Raw genomic sequence first — 23,152 nt, 5'->3', positions numbered from 1 at the left:
ACACAGAAAAACTTTTCAACAGCAGCTGATTCAAAGATGTATGTCTGTCAGTGTTCTCAGTGTTGCCCTTGCTGAGAACCACGGCTCAAGAGGAGAAGGGCTGTAATGGTGTTTGCTAGTTCAGTATTGACCTGGTCACATAGTTGTGGAAGAAAATATATTATTGTTTGCAAGCTTTCCACCTCTAGTTTTCCATATCTTCATTGTTTTCTTATTGCGTAGTAAAGCCTATGAGTAGTTAGTTTCTATGGGGTGATTGCCTCTTGTTTCTTGTAGTAGTTGGTGGCTTCTTGTTGTCATGATTTGTATGCCTTGAAACTGGAGCTCAACAGAAAGATCCAGAAATAATTTTTTTAATGTGACACAGTTAAGATACTGCTGGTAGTCTCCAATTTTGAGCATAGCCCTGTCCTGTCAGTGTTGTCATAGTTATGAGTCAAATTTGAGTCAGCAGCTGTGCCATTTAGGCATAACCCTACAGATGTTGTTTGGACTGCATATCTACCCCGGCCTTTTAAGATGTTGCTGGAAAACTTGGATATGAGAGAGTTCTTCTCAGGTAGTTATGAGATACTGTGATTTCCTTACAGGTTTTAAAAAAATGGAAAGACGGAGTGTTCTTGCTGGTCAGAGTGTGAGAACCAAGCGGTTAGCATGACCTCTACTACTATCAAAGAAAATTTTCAGGTGGCTTCAGAAGTTCAGCATTTTTCCATGGTTTTTCAGAGCTGCTTGAGGCAACCCATAAAGCACTTTGGTGCTTCTCATGCTACTTAAGCCAAAAAACACTGGAATATGTACTTAAAAGGCAGGGCGATTACAAGTTTTAGAGAACAGTGCTTGTATGGGTTAACTACAATGCAAAGCAGAATCAGAAGAAATAATTAGAACTGAAACATGCTTGATCTGCGGTTGGTTGATATACAAAAGAAAAAGAGATTTCTGGTAAACTTTTTATGTTTGGTTAGTTGGATTTTCTTAAGCTTTTTCAAAAAAAGCTTCTCCTTTAACAAGGGAATCTTCTTTACTTGCAGAAGAAGCTAGCCTGTTCATATTCATGCTCTTGATGAGGGGCTGGATTTTTTTCGGAGAAAGTTGAAAGTAATCTGTGTGTAATGCTTTTTGAATCAAAGGTCCAACATGTGTTGGCAGTTGGAAATAGTAAAACTGAGAATACAAGAATGTGGGGCAAATATGCTAGATCCGTGCACTGAATTCTTCCCCAAGCACCATTTTTGTCAGCCAGATTATGTTTTATTTCATCTACACCTCTGTCACCACTCTCTGCATAGAATTCCATGCTTGTGGGACATATGCAGTAAGCCATATCCCACCTAGTACTTTATTATTGCCAAGCAGAGAGGCCTTTAAGTTTTAGTGGACAGCTTTCCAGGTTCTGTCTTGGCCAGAAGAGGACAGCTCTATGGCACGAAGCAGAGCTCCTGGTTTTATCATCCCATGAGGAAAGGGCTATATTTGTCGCACTGGGCGCTTGCAAATGGTAGCACTTGTATTAACATATACTTTGATAGATTAGGAACTGCGTACAGAAGCAATCTGTGCTATGATGAATGCCATTCTGCTAACTGGAGTCTAGTTGTAGGGCAGTTAACTCGGAGCCAAAAGAGACCCGTTTGCAGAGGCCAGCTTGGCCACTTTCAGTATAAACTGAGATTTCCTCTGCACTTGCAAAAGCAGATAACTTTTATGTGTCTGTAACTGAGAATGATGAATCTCACACATAAAGGAGGATTTATAAGTGTGTGTGCGCACTACAAACTATGCTGTGTTTTTAGTTCATGTAGATCTACTTGCAGTGTTTTAAAATGACAGGTCAGGTGACTGTAAGGAATTCAGCGTGGGCAGTCTTCTAAAACTGCTCCTTTTTCCCTCTGCGTGTCTCTTTGTTTGTCTTGCATGCTTGTCAAATAGAATTTTGCCAGATCAAATATTCTTCAGCAGGTGTATGTTACACAGTATGTTGCTCAGATGTATTAACAATGGATGAAGGCACAGCAGCACTGCAATATAAGTTACTGCACGGGATGGCTGAGAAGATGATGATTTAAATTTGTAGCTTTTTGTAAGATTATTAAATGTGCTTTAAACAGCAAAATAATTGTCCTGGAGAAAAAAATAAAGCCGTGATAATAACAAATATGGAAATAAGCTGAATTTAATTTCTGAGAAGTATAATGTTGGCATGCTTTGAAATTTTATGGAGTTCCTTTGTATTTTTCCAGGCTTGAACCTCCACATTGGTTGCAGATAGGACTCTATTAACCGGCTGTCAGCTAATAGAATTATTATTGTCATCATGAACTAAACTTACGTAAATAACCCTTACCTCCACCCACAGTATGGCACTACGTTACAAATACATGCTCCATATGTATGAGTTGATGTGTTTGAGTGGCACTGTATAGAGAGATCGCTATATTAACAAAGTCTGGCTAATGAGCTTGGGTAATGCACCAAGCTGATAAGTTGTTTCCAGTTTGAGGTTTTCATTTTGAGTTACTTCGGTATCTATAGCATGCTTTCTTGAAAGACAGAAAGAGAGATTACTGGAAGACTAAATATATGCTATACATCTATTTGTTGTCCGATTGTTTTTTCCAAGGCATCTTCTAACAGAAGTGCCAGGAAATAGAGATTTAAACTAATAGCCTGGTTGCACTTGGTTTTGTAGATTAATGGTAAACACCATAGACTATTACTAGTCATTTGGTTGAGAAGTATAAAGTACATTTTAAAATAACTCAGCTTATTATTTTAGGCATGTTTGAACTCTTTGTTCTTCAGCTTTAAACTGAAATGTGCAAATTATGATTCAGATACTGTCTTACATATTTGACAGGTTAAAGACCTACCTCTAACTAATGTCCTTTCTACTTGCTTTGGTCATTTAAATGGTAAAAAAGAAATTGGATAATAAGAAGTCCTGTCTTGCTTGCCTGTCCTTGCTGTTTGTCTTACTTTTCAAGATTTTCAAACAAGATTTGTTAAACTGAGGAAAGAGAAGAAACTGATGGAAAGTCATGCTGAAATACTGGAAAATAGTGAACAAAAGAGTCCTCATTCAGATTCCCAGTCTGGTATTTGTTTAAATACGTTTTGTTATATTTATTCAATATCAGCCTTGTATTACTAGTGCATTTCCTATAGAAAATCCTTTGCAAATCATCCATTTGACCATAGTGTTCTCACTGAAAGCAAGTTGCCACTTACTTCATTTGTCATTTCCAGAAGAAACTAATAACTGTGTGAATTTTTGCTCAATTGTCGTTACATCATACATCACTACCTATAGTGATGTATTAGGACAGACAGTACTGAATGTGAGCCTGTTGCGGGGGGAGGAATCACTTTGAAAATCTAAACAAAAATCAGTATGTTTATTAAACAGAAAATCTTTTATGCTTTCTGTATTTCATACTCAAGAAGTATTAATGCTCACTGCTCTACTTGTTTAGTTTCAAACACTGCAGTCAGATAAGTATTCTACTTATTTTCTATTGATGTGATTCTTTTCCCTCTGCTGACCAGTAGGCTCCTCAGTTCATGCTGCCCCTGGAATGGAAACAGTACAGTTAGTGTAATAATGACAAACTAAATTGTTTAATCTGCAGGATTATTTTAGTCAATGTCACTTCAGATTCAGCCTTTTATGTGAAATCACTTTTTATGCTATCTGCAGAGAAACTCCAAAGAATTATTAAGAGTTATATACTTTTGCGTAAATGACAATAGGGATTCACTTGTATGTACTAGTTCAAATATGACTTTGGTGTTAAATTCAAGCAGATTAATAAAATTTCAGAGAGCCATGACAAATAAACATTTGGCACTTGGTCTTTGGATCATGTTGGAGATCTGCTATGTAGGCTATAGAACCTTTCCCTGTGTCAGCTTACTAGAGCGTGCGCGCTGCCCTGTTTTCGTAAGCCTCATTTGCATAGAATAGCTATAAAGCATCTCGGTCTGGGAGAGAAACACTCAAACTGAATCTATTTCTCAAATTAGGCTTAATATTTGGAATGTGAGCAATAGGAGGACTCCGGTAGTTATTTCAAATTATTGTTTTAGAAGGTATCAGGTGTTTGCATTATTTACAGCAGAAGGCATGCTGTAAGCACTTAGTTTTCCAGTGAATGTTGGAGAATATAAATCTAGAGAAGTGACGCCTCACTAGTGGACTTGGACATCACTTTAGAGAAGAAAAGACTCAGGCATTGCATCAGAATGGATTTTATACCATTTCTCTTTCCATACTGTACCTGCCATATGCTCGCCAGCTTCCTTTAGTCATCATGGGTTTCCGAGTTGTGTTGGCTTCTGGCCACACATCCCCATGGCCCTGTTTCTAGAGAGCAGAAGTATTTGGCCTGGTCCCCTGGGCTACTCTTGCTCTCTCTTGCATCAAGGTAAATTGAAAAGACCTGTACGTAAGAGTTTTATGTGAATTATCCAATTTAGAAGTCCCCTCCACCCTGAGAATTTGAACAAGGAAGAGTTTAATACAGTGCACCTGGCTAGCCTGAGGTATAATAATGTGTGTAATGTGACTGTCATCTAACTATCATGAGAGAGCACAGTTTCCAGCATAGGTACTCTTATCTAAAACCGAATTCTGCTAATGTGAATGAAAGGCTCTTGGTTGTATTTGCTGCTAAACAAGTCCTCACAAGGCTTTGAGCAAACAACATGCAGTTCTTGCACCTGACAGTGATCAAGACAGTAATAATCCACGTTTATGTACCTATGTTTTTTCACTTTTCTTTGAACCGATCCAGATGCTTTCTTTCAAAACTTGTAGTACAAAACTACTTCTGCTGTTGAAGTAGTTTTACTAGTTTTCTTTGTTCTCAGGTGATATATTGAGCTCTTAGAACAGTGTATTTGAATGCAAAGTATACATGGAGCAAGAAGGAATTTGTCTTCTTAAAAAATAAAAAAAAAGAGAGGAAAAATAATTTTGTTCTCAGAAGTTACAACTGTTAACCTTAATTTTTAGTTATAGCTAGAAAATTATAGATAATTCAATCTACAAGAAACTAAACTGCATTACTTTTTCGGAAGTGTCAATTTGAATTCTCACATCTTATCTTTCTCTTTATTCCCTGTCCATTATGTGTAAAAATTTATAAATGTTTGTGTACACTTAAAAGTAGTTCCCCCTAAACCTTCTTCTAGTGCATCTCGCAGCAAGGCTTTGTCTAAATTCAAAATGCTGGAAAAATTTCATAAGGACAAGAAAGATTCGTACTTAAACAAAGAAGAAGGAAACCTTACTTCTGACAGTCCAGACGATTCTGAGGGTAACAAATTTACTGTATATTACATGATATTAAAAAGGTAAAGTGGCTCAATTCTGACGGTCCTGGTCAGATCAAGGAGAAGTTACTTTTTAAATAGATTTTGTCATTGTCTGTAAGTTTGAGTCCTTTTCATTTATGTTTTTAAACTTTTCTGTGCAAGTGTTGTGGTTAGAAATATTTTTCTAAGTGAAACTCAGGTTCTTATTTTAATTGATTTCAAGTGGCAGGACTTTTAAAAAGAATACTGTATATCATTAGCCTTACAAAATATTGCACATGAAAATATGGGTAGTGAAATCTTTGAACTTCAAGAAAACAGCTGCTTCAAGAACTTTTTATGAAAAGTAACAAATATGCCCCCCAAAAATAAATCACTCTTGCAAGCCCCACAGAAATCAGTAGGACTGTTCAAACAGCCAAAACAACACAGTGAAAAGAGGCCTTGAAACATCCAAGTTGATTTTTTTTTCCAAGTTTGATGTTTCTCAGAGTTCAGATTGTGTAGGGTGAGTAAAAAAAACATTCTTGCCTTCATTAGCAACAGTGGTATCCCTGTAATTGGGGATGTGCGTCTGGGAATTGTGAGTGGCTGAGTTGCAAAACTCAATGGCTGCAAACCAGTATTTGATTTTCAGATTATCATGGGAAGTGCTTTTTTAAGAAAGCTCTGGTCTGGTTTGAACTGGCAAAATACTTAAACTATTAGATAGCTTACATAAATCGCATAAGCCTTCAAGATCAATGTAAGTCTGTTCAGAAAGTTCATTGAGTTTGAGATTATTTAAATAAAACAACTCAGGAAAATTGTTTTCTCTAAAATTTTCTTCTGTTAAACACTCTGTCATTTTACTGAAGTATGTTTCAATCTCCTTTCTTGTAAATCTTATATAGGAGGACTGTGACAGTTAATCTTTGATTCTGCTAACATATTCCCATTGAAAAAAAATACAGTGTTGAAGGTCTGGTAAGATTATAGTTAATCTAAAGATCTGCAAAAATCTTGTGACCCAGCTGCAAACAGACTCCTCTTTGCTGTCTTGATAACTAGAATAGAGCACCATCCGGGTAAATAACTTTAAATTACTCACTTTAGCTACCAGAGAAATGGACTGTTTGTACTTTTTCACTTCTGTTCAGCATTTTGAGCTTTCTGTTTTATACTTTTCAATGTAGTAGCAAAAAATTATTTATTTAGGCATAAAGTTTGTATACATGTGGAGCTTGACCTTTAGTCAATGTCTCTGCTATTAATTTGTTGCATGGGAGGCAAGTCAGCTCTGTATTGAGGATGGAGCTGAAGTTAGATATGGGAATGTTGAAGTCATTTCCAAAATGTAGGATCTTATGCTCTTAGCCTCCTAATAAAGTGTGCAAGAGGACTTTGTCATTGAAATCAATAAAAAAACCCTATTCTACTTCTGAAAAGGGAGGCTCTTACAATCTGAATGCACATTATGAGGGCTGCCCGGTAGGGAAGGAAAAGGTGTTGGGACTCTTCCTTCCCCGTGCTGGGGAGAGGATTCTCCTTTGTTATGACAGAGGCAAGTGTGGCATTTCTTAAAACAGACTTGGCTGGACCTGTATAGAGGACAAAATGACAGCCAAGAGTTGAAGCACTTGATCAGCGTGTGGAAGACGGGTTTAGTCTTCTTGATTGGAAGGGTTATTAAAGTACAGATCTCCTGCAGTCTCCTACCAGCAGGATTTGAGCTTCACCCCTCCTAGTATGTTCAGTACAAGGATACAGCTACAGTCTAAATCATTTGGTCAGACAGAACACAAAATTCTGAGTTTGTTTTACCAACTGGAGATGTGTGTTAGAAAAGATGGACGTGGTTACTGTTCCCTTCCGTGAGAACTGTTACATCATTTAATATGTCATTGGATAAAATGCACAAACAGCTTTTCTCCTAGCCTTTCTCCTAAGAGAACCTCTAAAGAATCTAAGTATAAATGTATGTGTGTTAGGGGCAGGTATTGCTTTTTAACTAGTAATGTACTGCAATATTTGGCTTTTGGCTTTCCATAAGGAAGTAGATAAGGCAGCATTCTGTCTGAGAGTAGAATTCACGCACAAAGTTGGTAAGGTTATGTTGAACCCTCACAAAAATGAAATTACAGTAAGGAGAGCAACTGCATGTTGTGGTTGCATAAACATACAGAATGGAAGAACTGGGTGTTCATCACATTTTTTTCCTTAAAGCATTTAATTTGCAACAAATGAAAAGGAACTCCTGGGCCAATGGCTACAATTTTGAAAAGTCTGTACATAGTAGATGAAACAAAATTAATAGCCTTTTAGCAAAGAAATGTACAGGGTTTGTGTGTGTCATTGTCCTTCATAAGGAGTCAGTTTTTATAGTTGTTGTATTTGCCCTGCGCTGAACTATAAGTTTGTGTTCAAATATGAAGGATGGTAATAAAATGTATGTAATAGACTAATTAATTGTAGTTAAACAAGATTTACAGATCTCATAATAGAAACCATTTAAATAGATGTGATTTGTGAGACGGTGTCTTTACCGTTGCAATATGGGGTTATAATTGGTGGTTCTGGAAGATGATTAAAAGACTGAAGTGTCATACGAATAGCTTTTAGATGATAGTCAAGAATATTGCAACTCTTTTTTCCTAGGAATGCTTGGAGCCACTGGAAACTTTGTCAAGATACAGAACACTTCACAGCCTACAGGGGAAACTGATGAGAAGATGCAGCTTCAGAAAAGTAATGAGATTGTTGTCTCCTTAAGTAGAGACAGCCTGGAGATAAATGGTGAGAACTGAGAGTGCAGCCATTTAATGAAGTTAGCTAGATCTATATAAACTATAATTACAAACTAATTCATTGCAAGTCAGGATTCTTCGCTTCTGTCAGCTGCATCTCATGAGCTGAAGGATCTTGGTACTAGCTTATGATTATTTGATACTGTTAATATTTTGTGCATCTGTCCATAGTTGTTGTTAACTATTATGACTATCATATGTGGACATACAGCACAGACACAATTAGTTTATTCTTTGTTTTGAAATTTAGATTCGGTTTTAGCTTCTGGGCCTAATCAAAGTGTTGTGGGAGTTGGATTGGATACCTTGGAAGAGCAAGAAGAAAAAGAAATTTTCTTTGCCAAACTTGAACAAGAAGCTTCCTCTACTATTGATTATTCAAGACTAAATAAAGACCTGGATTCCCATGATTCTGTATTACTAGCGCCATTTGTACGGTAATTTAGAGGGAAGAAAAGTTATGGACTATATTACTGGTCACATGTGACGTGGGTATCTGAACACCATGGCCACTGAAATTTTGTTGGACAAGTTCCTGGATGATTTCAGTCAGTTTTTTGTTTGTTTGTTGTGGTTTGATTGATTGGTTTGGGTTTTGGGACTCAAGTGAGTTTAATAAATAAAGGAATAATGTGAGAGCATGACTTGGTAATGAGTGGACATAGCTACACACTCTTGTGCATAACCCAATAGTTACAAGTTGATTTAACGTTCTTAATTGTAAAGTGTAACTAAATGAAAAGTTAACAGTGGATGATGACACGGAAGTAGATCAGGAAAGATTCTGTGTCTCCTTGGACATGATGTTTCAAAGGATTCGAGAGGAAAGATACAAAATCTCCAGAGACTAAGGCAATCCATGTATGATCAGTTGTGTGAAAATAAGCTCAAATATATGTGAGAAAAATGGGGCAATTCAGGCTGCTGTTGCTAAAAATGCTGAGTGCAAAGGAAACTTCCAATATGAAAACAGTTGGAGGGTCAGAATTCTGGAAAGTTTTAGGTAAGGACAAAACATTAACTTTACAGGAAAAAGGGAAACAAAGGAGAGATATTGGGGTTTTGTTTGGTTGGGGTTTTTTATTGCAGAATGGGAAGGTCAGAACAGGAAGCAAACCTGATGATAAAAATTTCTTTTAGAAGCAAATGCAGGAGGGAGGAAATGCAGAGGAAATGCAGAAAGGGAGTGATTTAAGAGTTAGATTGAGAATTTTAACCATGGAGAGTTGTAAAAACTTAAATGTCAGCAATTACTAAAATAAATATTTATCCACCTTTCTTACCTATGATTTGATATGATGGACAAATCCACATTCTTAATTTTATTGCAAATTGCAAGAAGTATCAAAGTTTGGAATTAGAGAAAAAAACCTCTATTTCTGCTGTCTAAGAAGAGAGTAAAATTTTCATTTTGTTTCTCAGAAATGAAAAAACTGAAAAAGGCAAAGAAGAATCCACACATGAAGAGAAATCTGGTAATACCTTCTTTCTAAATTGTTAACTTAAAAATTCTTGGGTTTTGTTTTTTGGTTTTTTTCTGTGTGTACCCTAAGAATTGTAAGAACCTCATTAAACAGAATAACAGAAATGAGAGCTGTGGATTAGTGCTCCAGTTCAAATGCAAAGTCTTCAGAAAATGTCACAGCAGGGTGTCAGAGGGTAGTGCAGGATCTTCCTGTTAGTAGTGGGATGTAAGTTCAAGATCTAGAAAGAGAAAGTTGTAATACAGTCTCGTGGCTTGTTCTATTCTCCGTGTTGCCTTCGGAGCTTGTCAGGAAATTTGACTCTTTCTAGGTTTCAGATTCAGAAGACAGCCCAGCATCCTCACTGAACTTTTTTGTTCTGAGGAACATGGAAACCAATTAACTTCTGTTCCCGTATCACCCTGACCATTGTAGGTAAAGCTTTTATTTATCTGAAAGCCAATGTAATTTTCATATGAATGATTTGCAGTTATCTGTAGTTCTCACATTGGCCTTTACATCTGCCTTTGCATTACAATGCTGCAGCTGTTGTTCAGACAGAGGGTTTCAGGGGTTTGCTTTTAGTTTGTGCTTTTTTGTTTTGAAGTGGATTTTTAATCTATTGTCACCGATACCTAAAAGAAGAACAGCAAAAAAAACCCCAAGCAACTGTCAATCAAAAACTGAAGAAAAAGATGACCCTGATACTGAAATACATCTTAATGTTCGAGTTACTCTGACATCTCAACTGTCATCTGTATATCTTTTCATACCTGAGTTTGATCTCTGTAATCAGCAGTATTACTCTTACCTGATCACTTTCCTGAATTTCCATGGCATTTGTCTTTCACTTGTCATCTCTTTTGTTTCACTCTTCATTGCTAACATGTAATAGAGTGTATTCCTGTAATTTAATCAAAGATTGTGTGTTCAAATTTATATATTTAGCTGAACTGTTGAGAAGTACTGTTGTCAGGCTTGAACTTCCCAAATATAAAAAGGCTGTATTTGTAAACCTTAATCACAGGCAATCTTTTCTCCTTGCAAGGTTGATTAGTCTGTAGATTGCAAGAGACCATGATAGTTGCAGCAGAAATGCTACAACAATTTGGTAGCCTTTTTGTGGATGGGAAAGTTGAAATTACTTGATTATTATGGTCAGTTTTATGAAATTGATACCTCTTTTTTTTAGGAAAACCGTTTCTATGGAATACCTGGAATGAACAATCTCTGTGTTTTGCATGGTTCGATTTAGTCTTTGCCATGAAATAACAAAATAAATTGTGGATAACACATGTACAGGGATGCTGTAAGCATCCTGTATGCCTTAAGTCAGTATGAGAGAGCTGTTTTCAGCTCATGAGATTTTTCATGGTCCAAAAACAAAGAGAATGCTCATATAGTTACTTTCCACAGAGTGTCTTTTACATATGAGTTAGAAAGAACACATTATAAACCAGGGGTTTGCAATGCTGCTACATTTAAGGCAGGGGTGTCAAACTCATTTTCACTGGGGGCCACATCAGCCTCACGGTTGCCCTCCAAGGGCCGAATGTAATTTTAGGACTATGAATGTAGGAGTAGTTACATTTATACAGTTCTAAAATTACGTTTGGCCCTTGGAGGGCAACCGCGAGACTGTTATGGCCCCCGGTGAAAATGAGTTTGACATCCCTGATTTAAGGGATACGGATGATGCAGCCACTGAATCCTGGAGCCACAGGGGCTGAGTAGGGGAGATACAGCAACAGGGACTGAGAACTTGTGGAAGGATCCGGGTAGCTGATGGAAAAGCATTTGGCTTGTAAAATTCGTTCTCTGACACACAATGATGCTTACTCTTGAGGCTGGCTGTTGAGCCACCAAAGCAGGTTAGAGGAAGCAGAATTACAGATTCTGAGCCCAAAAACTGCTGGAGTTGTCAAGGTGGATGTACAGAGTACTTTGTCTACTGGGGAAAATTGCATCATTTCACCCCTAAGTGAGAGAAAGTGATTGAATAAAAGGGGTCAATTCAAGTACACCTTAAGGAGACAGAGGTAAGGTATATCTGATAATAAGACAAACTTCATTTGAATTTAAAGAGATTACGTGTGACTTTTACTGTAGTTCTAGTACCTCACCCAGTCTCTCAACCTTTCTGTTGCTTTTGTGAGAGGAGTAATAGTGGCAGTAGCTGTTCTTAGGAGATTGGGGAAGAGGAAATAGCTTTCTCTTACTGTTTGATTTTCCTTGAATATTCATTCTATTTGATATTTATTTTACTTTTCAGGCAGCTACAGTGAAGATTTTGAAGAAGAAACAGATGATAATCCTGTCTTGAAAACTGAGGGAAGTCAGGTGAATCAAAACATCATGTCAGGAGTTGATTTAGGTCCTCAAGAACAGGTATGACTTACTAAACATTTATCTGACTTGCATGAATTCTAAAAGCTCTGCAATGGGTAACTGTAAATATAGTAAACCTTTATATGATATGTACTGTCTGAAAGAAAATAATATAGTGGTCTTGGAACTATATTGTTCGATTAAGGGTATACGCTTTCCTGTGATAAATCAACTGAAAGGATTAAGTTCTCTACACAGTTTCCTGCTTACTCCTTTGAATTAAAAGCTGTGGAGTGTACAAATGATGAGCTCTGGTTGGAGCCTCAGCCACAGAACGGGTAGTGATTAATCTCTCACTTGGAGCTATTAAGGTGATGTCTACAGTAGCAGATGACACCGACTGAGTGGGGTAGTTCTGTACAGAGGAGCACTTTGGACAGAGGACCAAAAATCTACTCTGCATGAGTGTTGGGGATGTTACTGTCATGTAGCTTAGTCAGGGATTTGGATGTGGAGCACATGTGGCTGGAACACAGCAGATGCATTCCTGGACCACACCTTCCGATTTGCTTTTTTACGAAAGGAGTCCATAGAGCACCACGTGTCAATCTATAATAGATAAATGTTTTTAAAAAATTCTTTTAAAATAAGTTTATTAGGATAATATTTAAAATAAATGTCTGAAAAAAGAACAAATAGAACTGAAGTGTAATGTACTTGCTGCTACATTATTTTCTTTTGTCAAATTATAAGAGAACCAGGGAGGTTCCATTTATGCAGAGTAGCACTTAGTTCTCAATCACTTGTGAGAGAGTTCATAGAGTACAGGATGTTGAGGACCTTTTGGCATCCTAAGGAGAGTTTTAGAGAAATGCACATTCTTGAAGCACCAAGAAGTGCTTAGTTCATAGTTCTAAGAACTGTTCTTAGGTTTTGAACCAACTTTTAAAGTTCATCCAGATGTGGTGGGGTTTTTTCCCTGAAATTCAAAAAGTAATATTGTTTTTTCTTTATTTTTGTTAGGAAGAAGCAAATGCTGGCATGCTAGCTAAAGGTAAAATATAAGCTTTGCTCAGTAGGATAATACTAAATGTAACTTTCTGAAACTTTTTTACCCGATTTTTACTACTTCGATGTTTTTCATCTGATTTTACTGTGTTCTACTGAAAGTCTGGATGGAAATGGTTAAAAATTAATATACCTGTTAGCACTACAAAGTGATTTTCAATGTCATATTTTATTTTACTACATCTAGTCAGCTCTCAGATTTTGGTGCTTGCAACCAGAGTTAATCAGTTTACCATTAATGTCATTAGAATAATCTATATAGCATTTTTTGCATGTTTAGTACATCAAAGTAAGCTTCAGTATACTTCTAATTTCAGTGTAAACAGAGTATAAATAAGAGAGTTATGTTTTCTTTAACATTTACCTTCTTGGTTTTAGTTGTATTACTTGATTCACAAGACTCAACTACAGAAATTCAAAAGGCTGTTGAAACATCAAATGTAGCTCTAGGTGAACATGATCTACCTGAAGAAGTTACTGGAATTGAAATTAATGAAGCAGGTAAGGGTTGCTGTAAAACAAAACAAAACACACAACAAAACCCAAACACCCAAATCTTTCTTTAGTAGAACAGGTGCCTCTGATGTCTTCATTTGTTCTTAGGTTATCACTGAACATGGCTATTAGTAACAAATCTTGAAAGGAGGAGGAAATATCTCAGGGAAAAAGTAATGTTTCTGCTAAAGACACCTTTTTACACTTGGTAACTGTAAAGCCGCTTTTGACATTGCAGTTTGATTTTAAATACCCTCTTCTTTTGTTGTTCATCATAGCTAAAATTCTTTGACAGCATTGAACACAATTATACATTTTCTTATCAAATTTTGTATCACAGTGTATGCCACTTATATCCAAAGTACGGCTCTGATGGCATCTGTTAAAATGGTTATATTACATATGCTGTTAGTTTCAGTATTGATATTGAGGCAAGGGAGGGGGGTGGAGAGGCATGCAAACTGCAGATGAGACTATTTAGTATGTACTAATTAACTTGGCAACTGTTTATAGTAAAAATGAGATTTTTTTTTTTTCGTAATTGAAATCACTGTTCTCACCACATAACAGACCAAGCTAGTAACTGAAACACAGGCTCCAGTGGGATGTTTCCCAGAACAGAAAATCCTGTATTATCTCTTATGAGCCTGCATTTTTCACAGGTACTTCCTATGGACAAACCACCAGTGATATCGAAGCGCTACACCAAGCGTACCACCATATCGATCAGTCTTTGGGAGACACTGATGAACAAAAATTGCAGGATTCTGCAATGGCAGTCTCAGAATGCTTAGTGCAAGGTGCTTCACAAAATAATGACATCTATCCAAAAAACATGTCAACTATTGAATCAGGTAAATACCTCAAAGGAAGGCACGTACTGTACAAGCATGTAAAATGAGTGAACTAGTAATATCTTTAATACTTTATGAAACATTTTTAAATGTTGTCCTTTTTACAAATATTTTTTCTAAGTTTTTTAATGTTGTTTCTTCATTTTTTTTTTTACTATTTTGCACTAATTAGACTTACCTACTGTGGAAGAATTGATGAAACCAATTAAAGGGCATTCATGTAATGTCAGAAGTTTTGATGTGGAGCCTGAAAGGTACTTATTTCAGAATGCATTTTAAGAATTGCAATAACTGAAGTACCTTAACTATTTGTGAAAAACAACTTGGTAAATAACTCATCTGTCTTTTCCCTAATTCTGAAATTTCATTATGACTTGCACTGGCATTATGGCATCTGCGGTGAATTGTAAAATGAATATACAGGGTTAATTGGTTTAGACTAGGGATTCCCAAACTTTGTCTGAGTGATAAGCAGCAATGTTTGCCAAATCATTTGGAGGAGTGTTCCTCACTCTCACAGCTGCCACAGCTAGATCTCTGCCTTCCCAGTCTTCTACTCTTTCCTGTCCCCCAACTCAGATTTCAACTCAGCCTCCGTAATCTGAGATCAAATCCTCTTATTCTGCTTAATCTTGTGATTCTTACTAACCTGTGCTCCATACCTCCTTCTAGTTTGCTCCAACTGTTGTGTCTAACAGAGAAAGCACAGGCCCTGGACCTGTCAGAAATAGGTTATGCTTAGCAAATGACTTTTGGGAACTCACTGTGTAGCTGCACCCAGCAGAAATTACCATTCATTGTTTTAATAGCATTAATTGCATGCTTGCGGGTGTTCATTTTGTAGCCAAGTTTGGTACCTCCTCAAAACAGTCACCGCTGGGAAATGGCTCTTTTCCCACAGAGTGGGAGTTAATCTGTATAATTAAATCTGCAAAGTTGTTCTTAAAAGGAGCCTAGTGGCTCTTTCAAATTCAAGCAGTCCTTACAGCTGGTACCTAAAGGAAAAATGGCCCACTCTTTCCAGAGTGATAGAAAAGCAAAAAGCAAAAGTCTTACTATATATGATGTTATTCCTTTCTCTTGTAGTCCTATGAAACTAGTAGGCAGCACAGCAAATGACCTCTTCAGCCACTCACCCTTTAAAGAGCACCAGAATAACACAGCTTGGGAGACAAACTTATTTGAAAAATTTAACAGAGAAGAGAGCATATTGCTGCAGACAGCTGTGAATGATGATAACTTTGAGAGGGTGACTGAGAAAGAAATTCAGACCAGTGAAGTGCAGCCTGATGTACTAAGAGAAAAAATAGCACAAGACTCTCTGCTTTCACCAAAAGGCAACAAAACGAAACAAGTGAGTAATATCAACCAGATTTTTATTATATGGAAACACATTTAAAATGTATATATTTTTAGACTGCCTGTCATTTGATTATGCTCTGATGTTTAGAAATTGAGAGACTGTTGCTGTTTATCTTGAAAGTTTCATGTTACCATTGCTATTGTTAGAGGTAGCCAAATTCAGTGGATTTTGGGACCAGCAGGATTCTTCATGTCCCAGCCCCACAGGCACAAGGTTCCTGTGGTTCCATGTCCCCAGCTCAAGCCAGTAGCGAGTCTGAGCACGTGTTCCCTTTAGGGGAGCCTGTATAAACACACAGGGGCTCAGAACAGAGAGCAAACTGTATCTACAGAAGAGAACAGCTAGAAATAGTTCAATAAGAGTATAGGAGAGACTATAATGATCAATGTAGGGCTTAGACAATGGTACTGACCAGCAAACCGGTCATGTCGCCAGCTTCTTTAATCTTGTTTTCCCTGTTTCCCACGCTTGTTCCTATCTGATCCACTGTAATCTCTCCCTTCACCTAGTTTTTATCCTTTTTCTTAACATCCTCCAAGTTTTGCACGTTCTCACAATCCTCTCAAACATTTCATAACAAGATTTATACAATCCCAGATCTTCTCATTTTAATACAACTTCCCAGAACAACTAAATGGAGCCAGTAAAAAATACTTGAACTATGTATATTTGTGGAGCAGAAACATTGTGTAAAATTACATACTATTAATTTGGTTAAAAATAATTTTTCCTTCTGCCCCGAGTCCTACAGCTGTGTAATTCTGGTAACTGATTCTATGTTCTTTTAGTAGTGAAAGCTACCTTCAGATCACACTAGAGCCTAAAACTTATTTTAAGCAAATGTGCCCTATCACAGGCTCTTCAGTCTTGTTCCTTGAAGAATGAGAGATCAGAATCAGTGACAACTAAACCAGTGTCGTACAAGAACATCAGAAGTCCAGCATCTTTACATAAAAAGAAATCTTCATATGGTCCTCCTGGGGTGGTTAGAAGTTCTGGATATGGGAAACCCGCTTCACTCTCAAAACAGTCTTTTCCAGCTAATGAAAAGAAAGCACCAAAAGAAACTTTCAAAAAGACCAGTGTGAAATCCAAAAGTCCTGCAGATAGAGCAAGATGTAAAGGTAATTCTATCATAAGAAATCTGTATTTTAAGAGCCAGAGAGCTTTGCTGTTCATGCTCATATTTAAGGAGAGGAAAAAAAATTCCAAATGTTATAGACGAAATTTAAACCCAAACACAATTAAGTACTGAGTTTTTTCTGTATCAGCATGAAGTTACTGGGAGACTTTTAAATAAAGCTTTGCACTATAGTCTTGTTTCATTTCCACTAACATATACCACCACTATGTTTGAGACTTACCTATTGTTCATCAGTAGGAACAAAACAAGAAAAAGCTGGCGTTCAGCAATAAGTATCTACAAGTTACATTTTCCATTACAGTAAATGCAAAGATTTGCTGATACACTAACTTCTGTGTGTGATGTGAATTTCTATTCTTAGCTGCTTTTATTTATCTTTGCTTTCCTGGAGTACAAAGAAAGCACTAACAAGAAAGTCCTATTTTCTGTTCGTGTCTCTTGTAACACTAAGGAAAGGAGAATACCAGTGTAGTCGTGTGAAAGCTGAGTCGCAAGTAAAGGACTGAACTTCTTTATTTTTGTCGTGAAGCCTGAAGAGTTTCTTGAGATAATTCAGCTTAGTGTCTTTGCACTAATGTTTGCTGTCTCTGAGACATGAGAAAATATAGATGCCCAGGTTTTAGCACACTTCTAACATGTAATGCCTTTAAAAACCCTGCAAGTAGTGTTAGGAAAAGCAGTTTACGATTATGTTGCCCGTTTTAGGGAGATGCTTCAGTGGCAACTGTCAAACTAACGGACCTTAGTTCCTCAGTGCATTGCTGTGCTGCTCCCTGGGGAAGCAGGGAGTGTACAGCCAGGTGGAGGTGGTGAAGTGAGTGATGAGTCCTGAGAAAATGAAGCCACTGGCCTTGTTCAAACCTCTTCTTCCCTCTCTAGCTATAACCATTCTCTGCAGCATTTTCAGGTGACTTCAGAAGTTAATCTCACAGGGATGAGAGAATGGCATTGAATCAAGCAATCCCCTAATCATCAGTGCCAAGGGAGCACCTTTGTGAGGGGATAGTGTGAGAAATGTAGAAAGTATTAAATCTGGAAAATGAACATTGTCAGTTTGTTTTCAAGTATAGCATTCCTAAGCAGGAGCTCTTAGCTTACGTTGCTATAGGCAGACTTGGAAAGGCAGTTGTAGTTACCATCTGTATTTCAGAAGACTAAGGTGTGAATAATTTCATGTATGTTAGTTACTCTTTAGGGGGAACTTCCCTGATTTTTAATTTCCAGTCAAGTTGCTATCTGGTGCAACCGATAGATGTTGCCTGTCTTTGTATGCTGTCTGCAGTCAAGTCCATTTTGCAAATTGCTGTGTCTTCACCATAGCTTGAAATATGTTGTATGCTTAGGTAACTGGCCACTTCTTGAGCAGAGAACTGAGGCTAACCTTGTTTCACGAAGGATTTATTATTCAGCTACTTGTTTCAGTTGTTCCCCTGGATTTTGTTTTATCTTGCCATGAGTTCCTTCCTAAAAGAAAAACTACAACATTTTGCATAATGTCCCATTGCTCTTAAGCTTCTACATTTAATTCACAATTCAGGTTGTAGAATACTTAATTTATATGCCTAAGGGGTAGATCACATGAATAGATTTTTTTGGAAGGACATAGTAAATTCTGAATTTAATTTTGTTCTATTTTACTTTCTGCCTAAATGAAGAAGCCTTGTTTGCTACTAGGATAATAAGATCTGCAACAAATGAACAAACTTCAAAGGGGAGCATTAACGGAATTATGTCTGGCCAATCAGTTGTTAACAATCTTGGACACCAAGCTGTGGATTATTGCAGGCAATACCAACATGTAAGTAATAATCAGTGATGCTCCCAATTATAGTATGTATCACTTGGCTTGCAAACCTATTTTGCCAAGACTTTTAATAATTATCACAAGATTGGCAAATGCTGAAATCTTGAATAAAGACTTCCCTTAAGTCAAATAATAGTTTTTGCTTTTAAAATATGCAAGTATAATCATACGGCTTTTCAGTTGTGTGGATAATTCTATTACTTGGGTGGTTCTATATACTTAAAAGTTGGAACACTTATTAATTTCTAAAAATTGCTATTTTCTGGTAGAAATTATTTATTCTAAATAAAACATTTCCATAGAAGTATTCTGTTAGGATTGTTAAATAGTACAACTGTTTGGAGGTTTTTTTCTGTTTGCATTGCATTGAATATTTAATAGTATCTTCTGACTTCTCCAAGATGACTTGATTTGCAGAACCATGACAGATTTTCCTTCTTCCTTATAAACTGTGTATAAAAAAAAATTGAATACCTAAGTCATTACTGCTTTTCAAAAACTCAGATGCATAATAGAATAATTCTAGTAGCCAGGTAGTGGCTCTCGTATGAGAGGTGTTTGTTTCTCATTGTTTTTTTGGCTTGTTTTCCTCAGACATATTTTGGAAATTATAAAGTAGCTCATTAAAGTAAATGCAGGATGTTTTGCTATTAGAATGTTGTTTGGGTTTTTTTTTGTTTGTTTCTTTTCTTTTCAAGGGCGTTATGTGGTTGCCAAGAGCCAGACAAGCCAGTTAAATAAAATCGATGAGTGGAATTTTTGGTAAACAATCAGCTTGGTGTAATGTTTCGCTGAATTTTTCTCTTCATTAGGATTTATCATTTTCTCCTATGAAAAATTGTGGTAGAGAGCTATATTTGCTGAAACGAGTGCAAGTTGCAGAGGAAGACCTGAACACAGCTCGTGAATTGATTCAACAGCTGACCAGCACAGTTTCAGAAAAAGAGAAAGAAATAGAGACAAAGATAGTAGAACTGAAAACACAGCATGAAAAAGAGCTTTCTCGATTGGGTCAGGAAAATTACGTTCTTCAGAGTAAGGTACTTCATCATCTTGTATCCCACTACTATAGACCATGAGAAACATTGCTTCTGAAACTTGAATTAATGTTATTTTACATAAATTGTTAATGAGCAGAAAACTCAGATTTACACACGTGCTGCTAGTTTGTAAATGCGTACCCACTATTACATTTATTGCCCATAAGACATTATTTTTTTTTTTTCTACAGAGATAAACTATGTTATCCCAAGTTCCTTTAGTTTTCTATTTTGAAAGTTCTGCAGCAGGTTTTTTGCAAAGATTTGACTCACTTTTATGTAAAAAAAAAAAAAAAAAGATATTAGCAGATGCCAGTTGTTATGTAGATAATAAGTACTATGTGATGAGATATTGTTTATTTTTTGGATGCATTTTTCAATGTTGTGTTTTGTCTATATGGCATATTCCCACGGTTATTCCACTATACCCTCCTGTCTAGATACACAAGAATAGAAGAGGCTAAAACTTTGTTAACTTTTCCCAAACTTTTTATACTTTGCACCTGGTTTGTAATGCTTCTGTAAAACTCCAAAAATAAGATTGGCTCATTGGTGTGCTTTCATATTTAATGAAAAGCCTGGCCTATTTCTATTATAAAAGTGTAGTCTTGTAGAGAGTTCCATATTGCTAACAAAATGTTCTTATTAATTGTGTGTCTTTTTCTTTCTGAAAGTTGAGAAGTATGGAAGAACTGACTCAAGAAAAGAGATGGACCCATCATACAGCAACAGTTCCTGTCACTGAAGAAAAACTGGCACAAATACGAAAAGAAATTGAAGATCAAGAGGTCATTATTCAAGGTTACCAACAGGTATACCACACAGAACTGTGTTCTAACCAGTTTCAGAAAGAAAATTGTTTAATGGATGCTACTTTTCTGTTGAAAACAGTTATCTTGCTATCCAAAAAGTGAGTGCAATTTAGGTGTGAAGGGCAAACATGTATTGCACTTTTTAAAGGTATTTCATACATGTAGTTTAGGCAAAGTTTTTCCACGATTCCATGTAACCATTATAAATTGTAAAAATATGCTGACTTGTCAGTTGAGAACTGGGAAAATACTTTATGGCCAGTAGAGAACTACAAACTTTTTGCCCCAAATGCAGTAGAAAACAAGCATTTTTAAGCAATATCAGAAATCTAGAGGGTTCTGGTTTTAAGATGTTTTTCATGGGATCTGAGCAGTTGATTTCAACAAAACCTTATAAGTGTGCCTGATTTTTATTACTTAGTCTAAGTGGAGAAATAGATAATCCAAGCTTAATAATTCTTTTGAATACTTGCAGCTGTAGAATCGAATAAATTAGTTTAACCAGCTCCCAGCTGGTGCGCAGCAGCATTTCTGAGTATTGGTCAGATGTCTTGCCAATCTGGCTGTGAACATCCCGAATCGGGGATGGTTGGTGTTCGTGGGACTGGAGCTTGGGCAGGCTGTGCTCTGATCCGTCAGCGCGCAACCCATGTAGGTGCTTTTAGAATATAGTTGGGGTAGCTTTGCAGAGGAACTGGCTTGGGTTCTCCAGAGTGAGCAGACACTTGGCCAAGATTCAATACTGCTGTATACTACTTTAGCATAAAGCTATCATGAAAGTAGATATCTATTTTAGGAACTTAGTAATAAAACATTTAGTGTTTGCTTCCGCTTTTTCAGTAGGCAAACTATGCACATCATAGACCGTTGGTTTTGAACTGGATAAAATGGAAATTTATTAACATTCTTTGTCTGTCTCATCTTAGGAAAATGAGAGGTTATACAAACAAATGAAAGAGCTACAGATTGAAAACAAAAAAAATGAGGAACGAATGTATAAGGAGAATCAGTGTTTAATGTCTGAATTAATAGCATTGAGGTAGGCTTATTTAAACACTAACCTAAAATCTCTGGAGTTTTCAGCTGTGTTTATTATTTTTATTTATGAATAATCACTGTGGAGTCTGTCGGATGCATGTTTTCCAGTGTTTCTTGGGTTTATGGTTTTGACTCTTTTTTTTTGAGTATTGGTTTATGTTGATAATGGGCATTTAATTCTTAGTGTTCTTGCAGACCTGTGGGAAGACTAGAGTCTTTCATTTGGGGACTATTTCAATGCTAAAATTCAAGTATTCTTACTCATAGCAGAGTGTAATGCATGCTACACTTGTTCTGGTATTATGTCTCTGCTCACGCGTCAAAGGTACAGGGTAGATCAGAGGCCACAAGAGATCCCCATAGTGGAAGAACAATTAGATATATACTATACTAGATATATACTATACTAGTAAAGAGGAAAAAAACCTAGCAATTGTGTGTATTCCTAATTTACAAATTCCTGCCATAGATGAGTTGCACTGAGGCAGAGTAGGTTTTGTTTCCCTCCCTCGTGTAGTCTCAACAAACAAGTTTGCGAAAGGTGAGGTGTATTTTTTTTGTAGAAAGCTGTCCTGCATAGTTGCTTCTTTAAGTCTGCACAGATTGATGTTGTAGTACCATTTGGGGGAGGGTTGTGTTTCGTTTTTAGTATGCCACTATTAGTACACCAAGTCACTGCATTGCATAAATGTTTTTGCTGTTACTGTTTAGAGAAAAGATAGCGAAGACTAATAATATCCAGTCACAGATCGTGCAGAATTCTGAACCAGCCAGAAATTGGAGTTTCACAGAATTGATGTCAGAGCTTCGAGCGGCACAGGTAGGTATACACCAAGACTGGTTTTCATGTGTTCTTACAAAAACCACTTAACTAGCCATACCATAGACTAATAATGTAACTGAAGAAAGTAGCAGAGCATGCTACTATTTGCCACACTTTTGTATCACAAATGTCTCATCATGTGAACTCTGGAAGAAATCCCTTAAGACACGGATTCACTTGAAAGAAGTGCAATGTTGCCATGTCATTCTGGAATATACTCAGAGCTTGCAGAAAGCAGTGATACCTCTGTAGCTTTCCCACATAAGAAAAATCCTGAAGAGTGTTTATCCCCGCTCTGTACCAAGTTCTAGAAAAGAACAACAGAATGAAAATAATAATTTGCTGTTCACTCATGTAACTTTTTTTGTAGTCCTGTAGATGCTTGTGATTTTGAGGGAGGATATTTAGTAAGCTTCGTGTTAAAATTAAAGGTTTTCAGGAACTTCTGTTGTTCTGCTTCCTGGAAGTGGAGACTGTTCTGATACATATTTCTTCTGATAGACTAGAAATTAAAACCTGCTTCTTCATTCTTTTTTTTTTTAATAAAATGAATAAATAAGAAAATGAATGATGATGGAAAATAACCCAACAACAACAACAAAGACAGGTTAGGCATGTGATAAGAGGATCTTCTGCGATAAGTGGAACACAGGAGGTTCCACTTAAATATGAGAAGAAACTTCTTCTCAGTGAGGGTGACAGAGCACTGGAACAGGCTGCCCAGGGAGGTTGTGGAGTCTCCTTCTCTGGAGACATTCAAAACCCACCTGGACGCCTTCCTGTGTAACCTCATCTGGGTGTTCCTGGTCTGGCAG

The 23,152-nt window shown here is 36.8% G+C and overlaps 1 protein-coding gene across 5 annotated transcripts in view; it reads left to right on the top strand.

Moving 5' to 3' along the window:
• CEP162 (centrosomal protein 162) overlaps positions 1-23,152 on the top strand; it is a 51,647-nt gene that overhangs the window by 7,995 nt on the left and 20,500 nt on the right. For 4 of the 5 annotated variants that reach the window (XR_010605902.1, XM_065630691.1, XM_065630690.1 and 1 more), the window contains exons 5-19: positions 7,957-8,094; positions 8,356-8,542; positions 9,528-9,580; positions 11,841-11,956; positions 12,920-12,950; positions 13,343-13,465; positions 14,122-14,313; positions 14,486-14,567; positions 15,400-15,667; positions 16,533-16,800; positions 18,476-18,618; positions 19,437-19,664; positions 20,339-20,476; positions 21,403-21,515; positions 22,226-22,334. Coding sequence is in view for 4 of the 5 variants with exons in the window: in XM_065630691.1 (XP_065486763.1) it covers positions 7,957-8,094; positions 8,356-8,542; positions 9,528-9,580; positions 11,841-11,956; positions 12,920-12,950; positions 13,343-13,465; positions 14,122-14,313; positions 14,486-14,567; positions 15,400-15,667; positions 16,533-16,800; positions 18,476-18,618; positions 19,437-19,664; positions 20,339-20,476; positions 21,403-21,515; positions 22,226-22,334 (2,189 nt within the window). In the remaining variant the exon portion in view is untranslated. Of the gene's footprint in view, positions 1-7,956; positions 8,095-8,355; positions 8,543-9,527; positions 9,581-9,927; positions 10,000-11,840; positions 11,957-12,919; positions 12,951-13,342; positions 13,466-14,121; positions 14,314-14,485; positions 14,568-15,399; positions 15,668-16,532; positions 16,801-18,475; positions 18,619-19,436; positions 19,665-20,338; positions 20,477-21,402; positions 21,516-22,225; positions 22,335-23,152 lie in introns of those variants that run through there. The other variant, XM_065630693.1, reaches the window with a different exon arrangement.

This window comes from Caloenas nicobarica, chromosome 3 (genome assembly GCF_036013445.1).
Source record: "Caloenas nicobarica isolate bCalNic1 chromosome 3, bCalNic1.hap1, whole genome shotgun sequence".
NCBI lineage: Eukaryota > Metazoa > Chordata > Aves > Columbiformes > Columbidae > Caloenas > Caloenas nicobarica.
The sequence above is the reverse complement of the archived record's forward strand: the minus strand, read 5'-3'. Positions and strand labels throughout refer to the sequence as shown.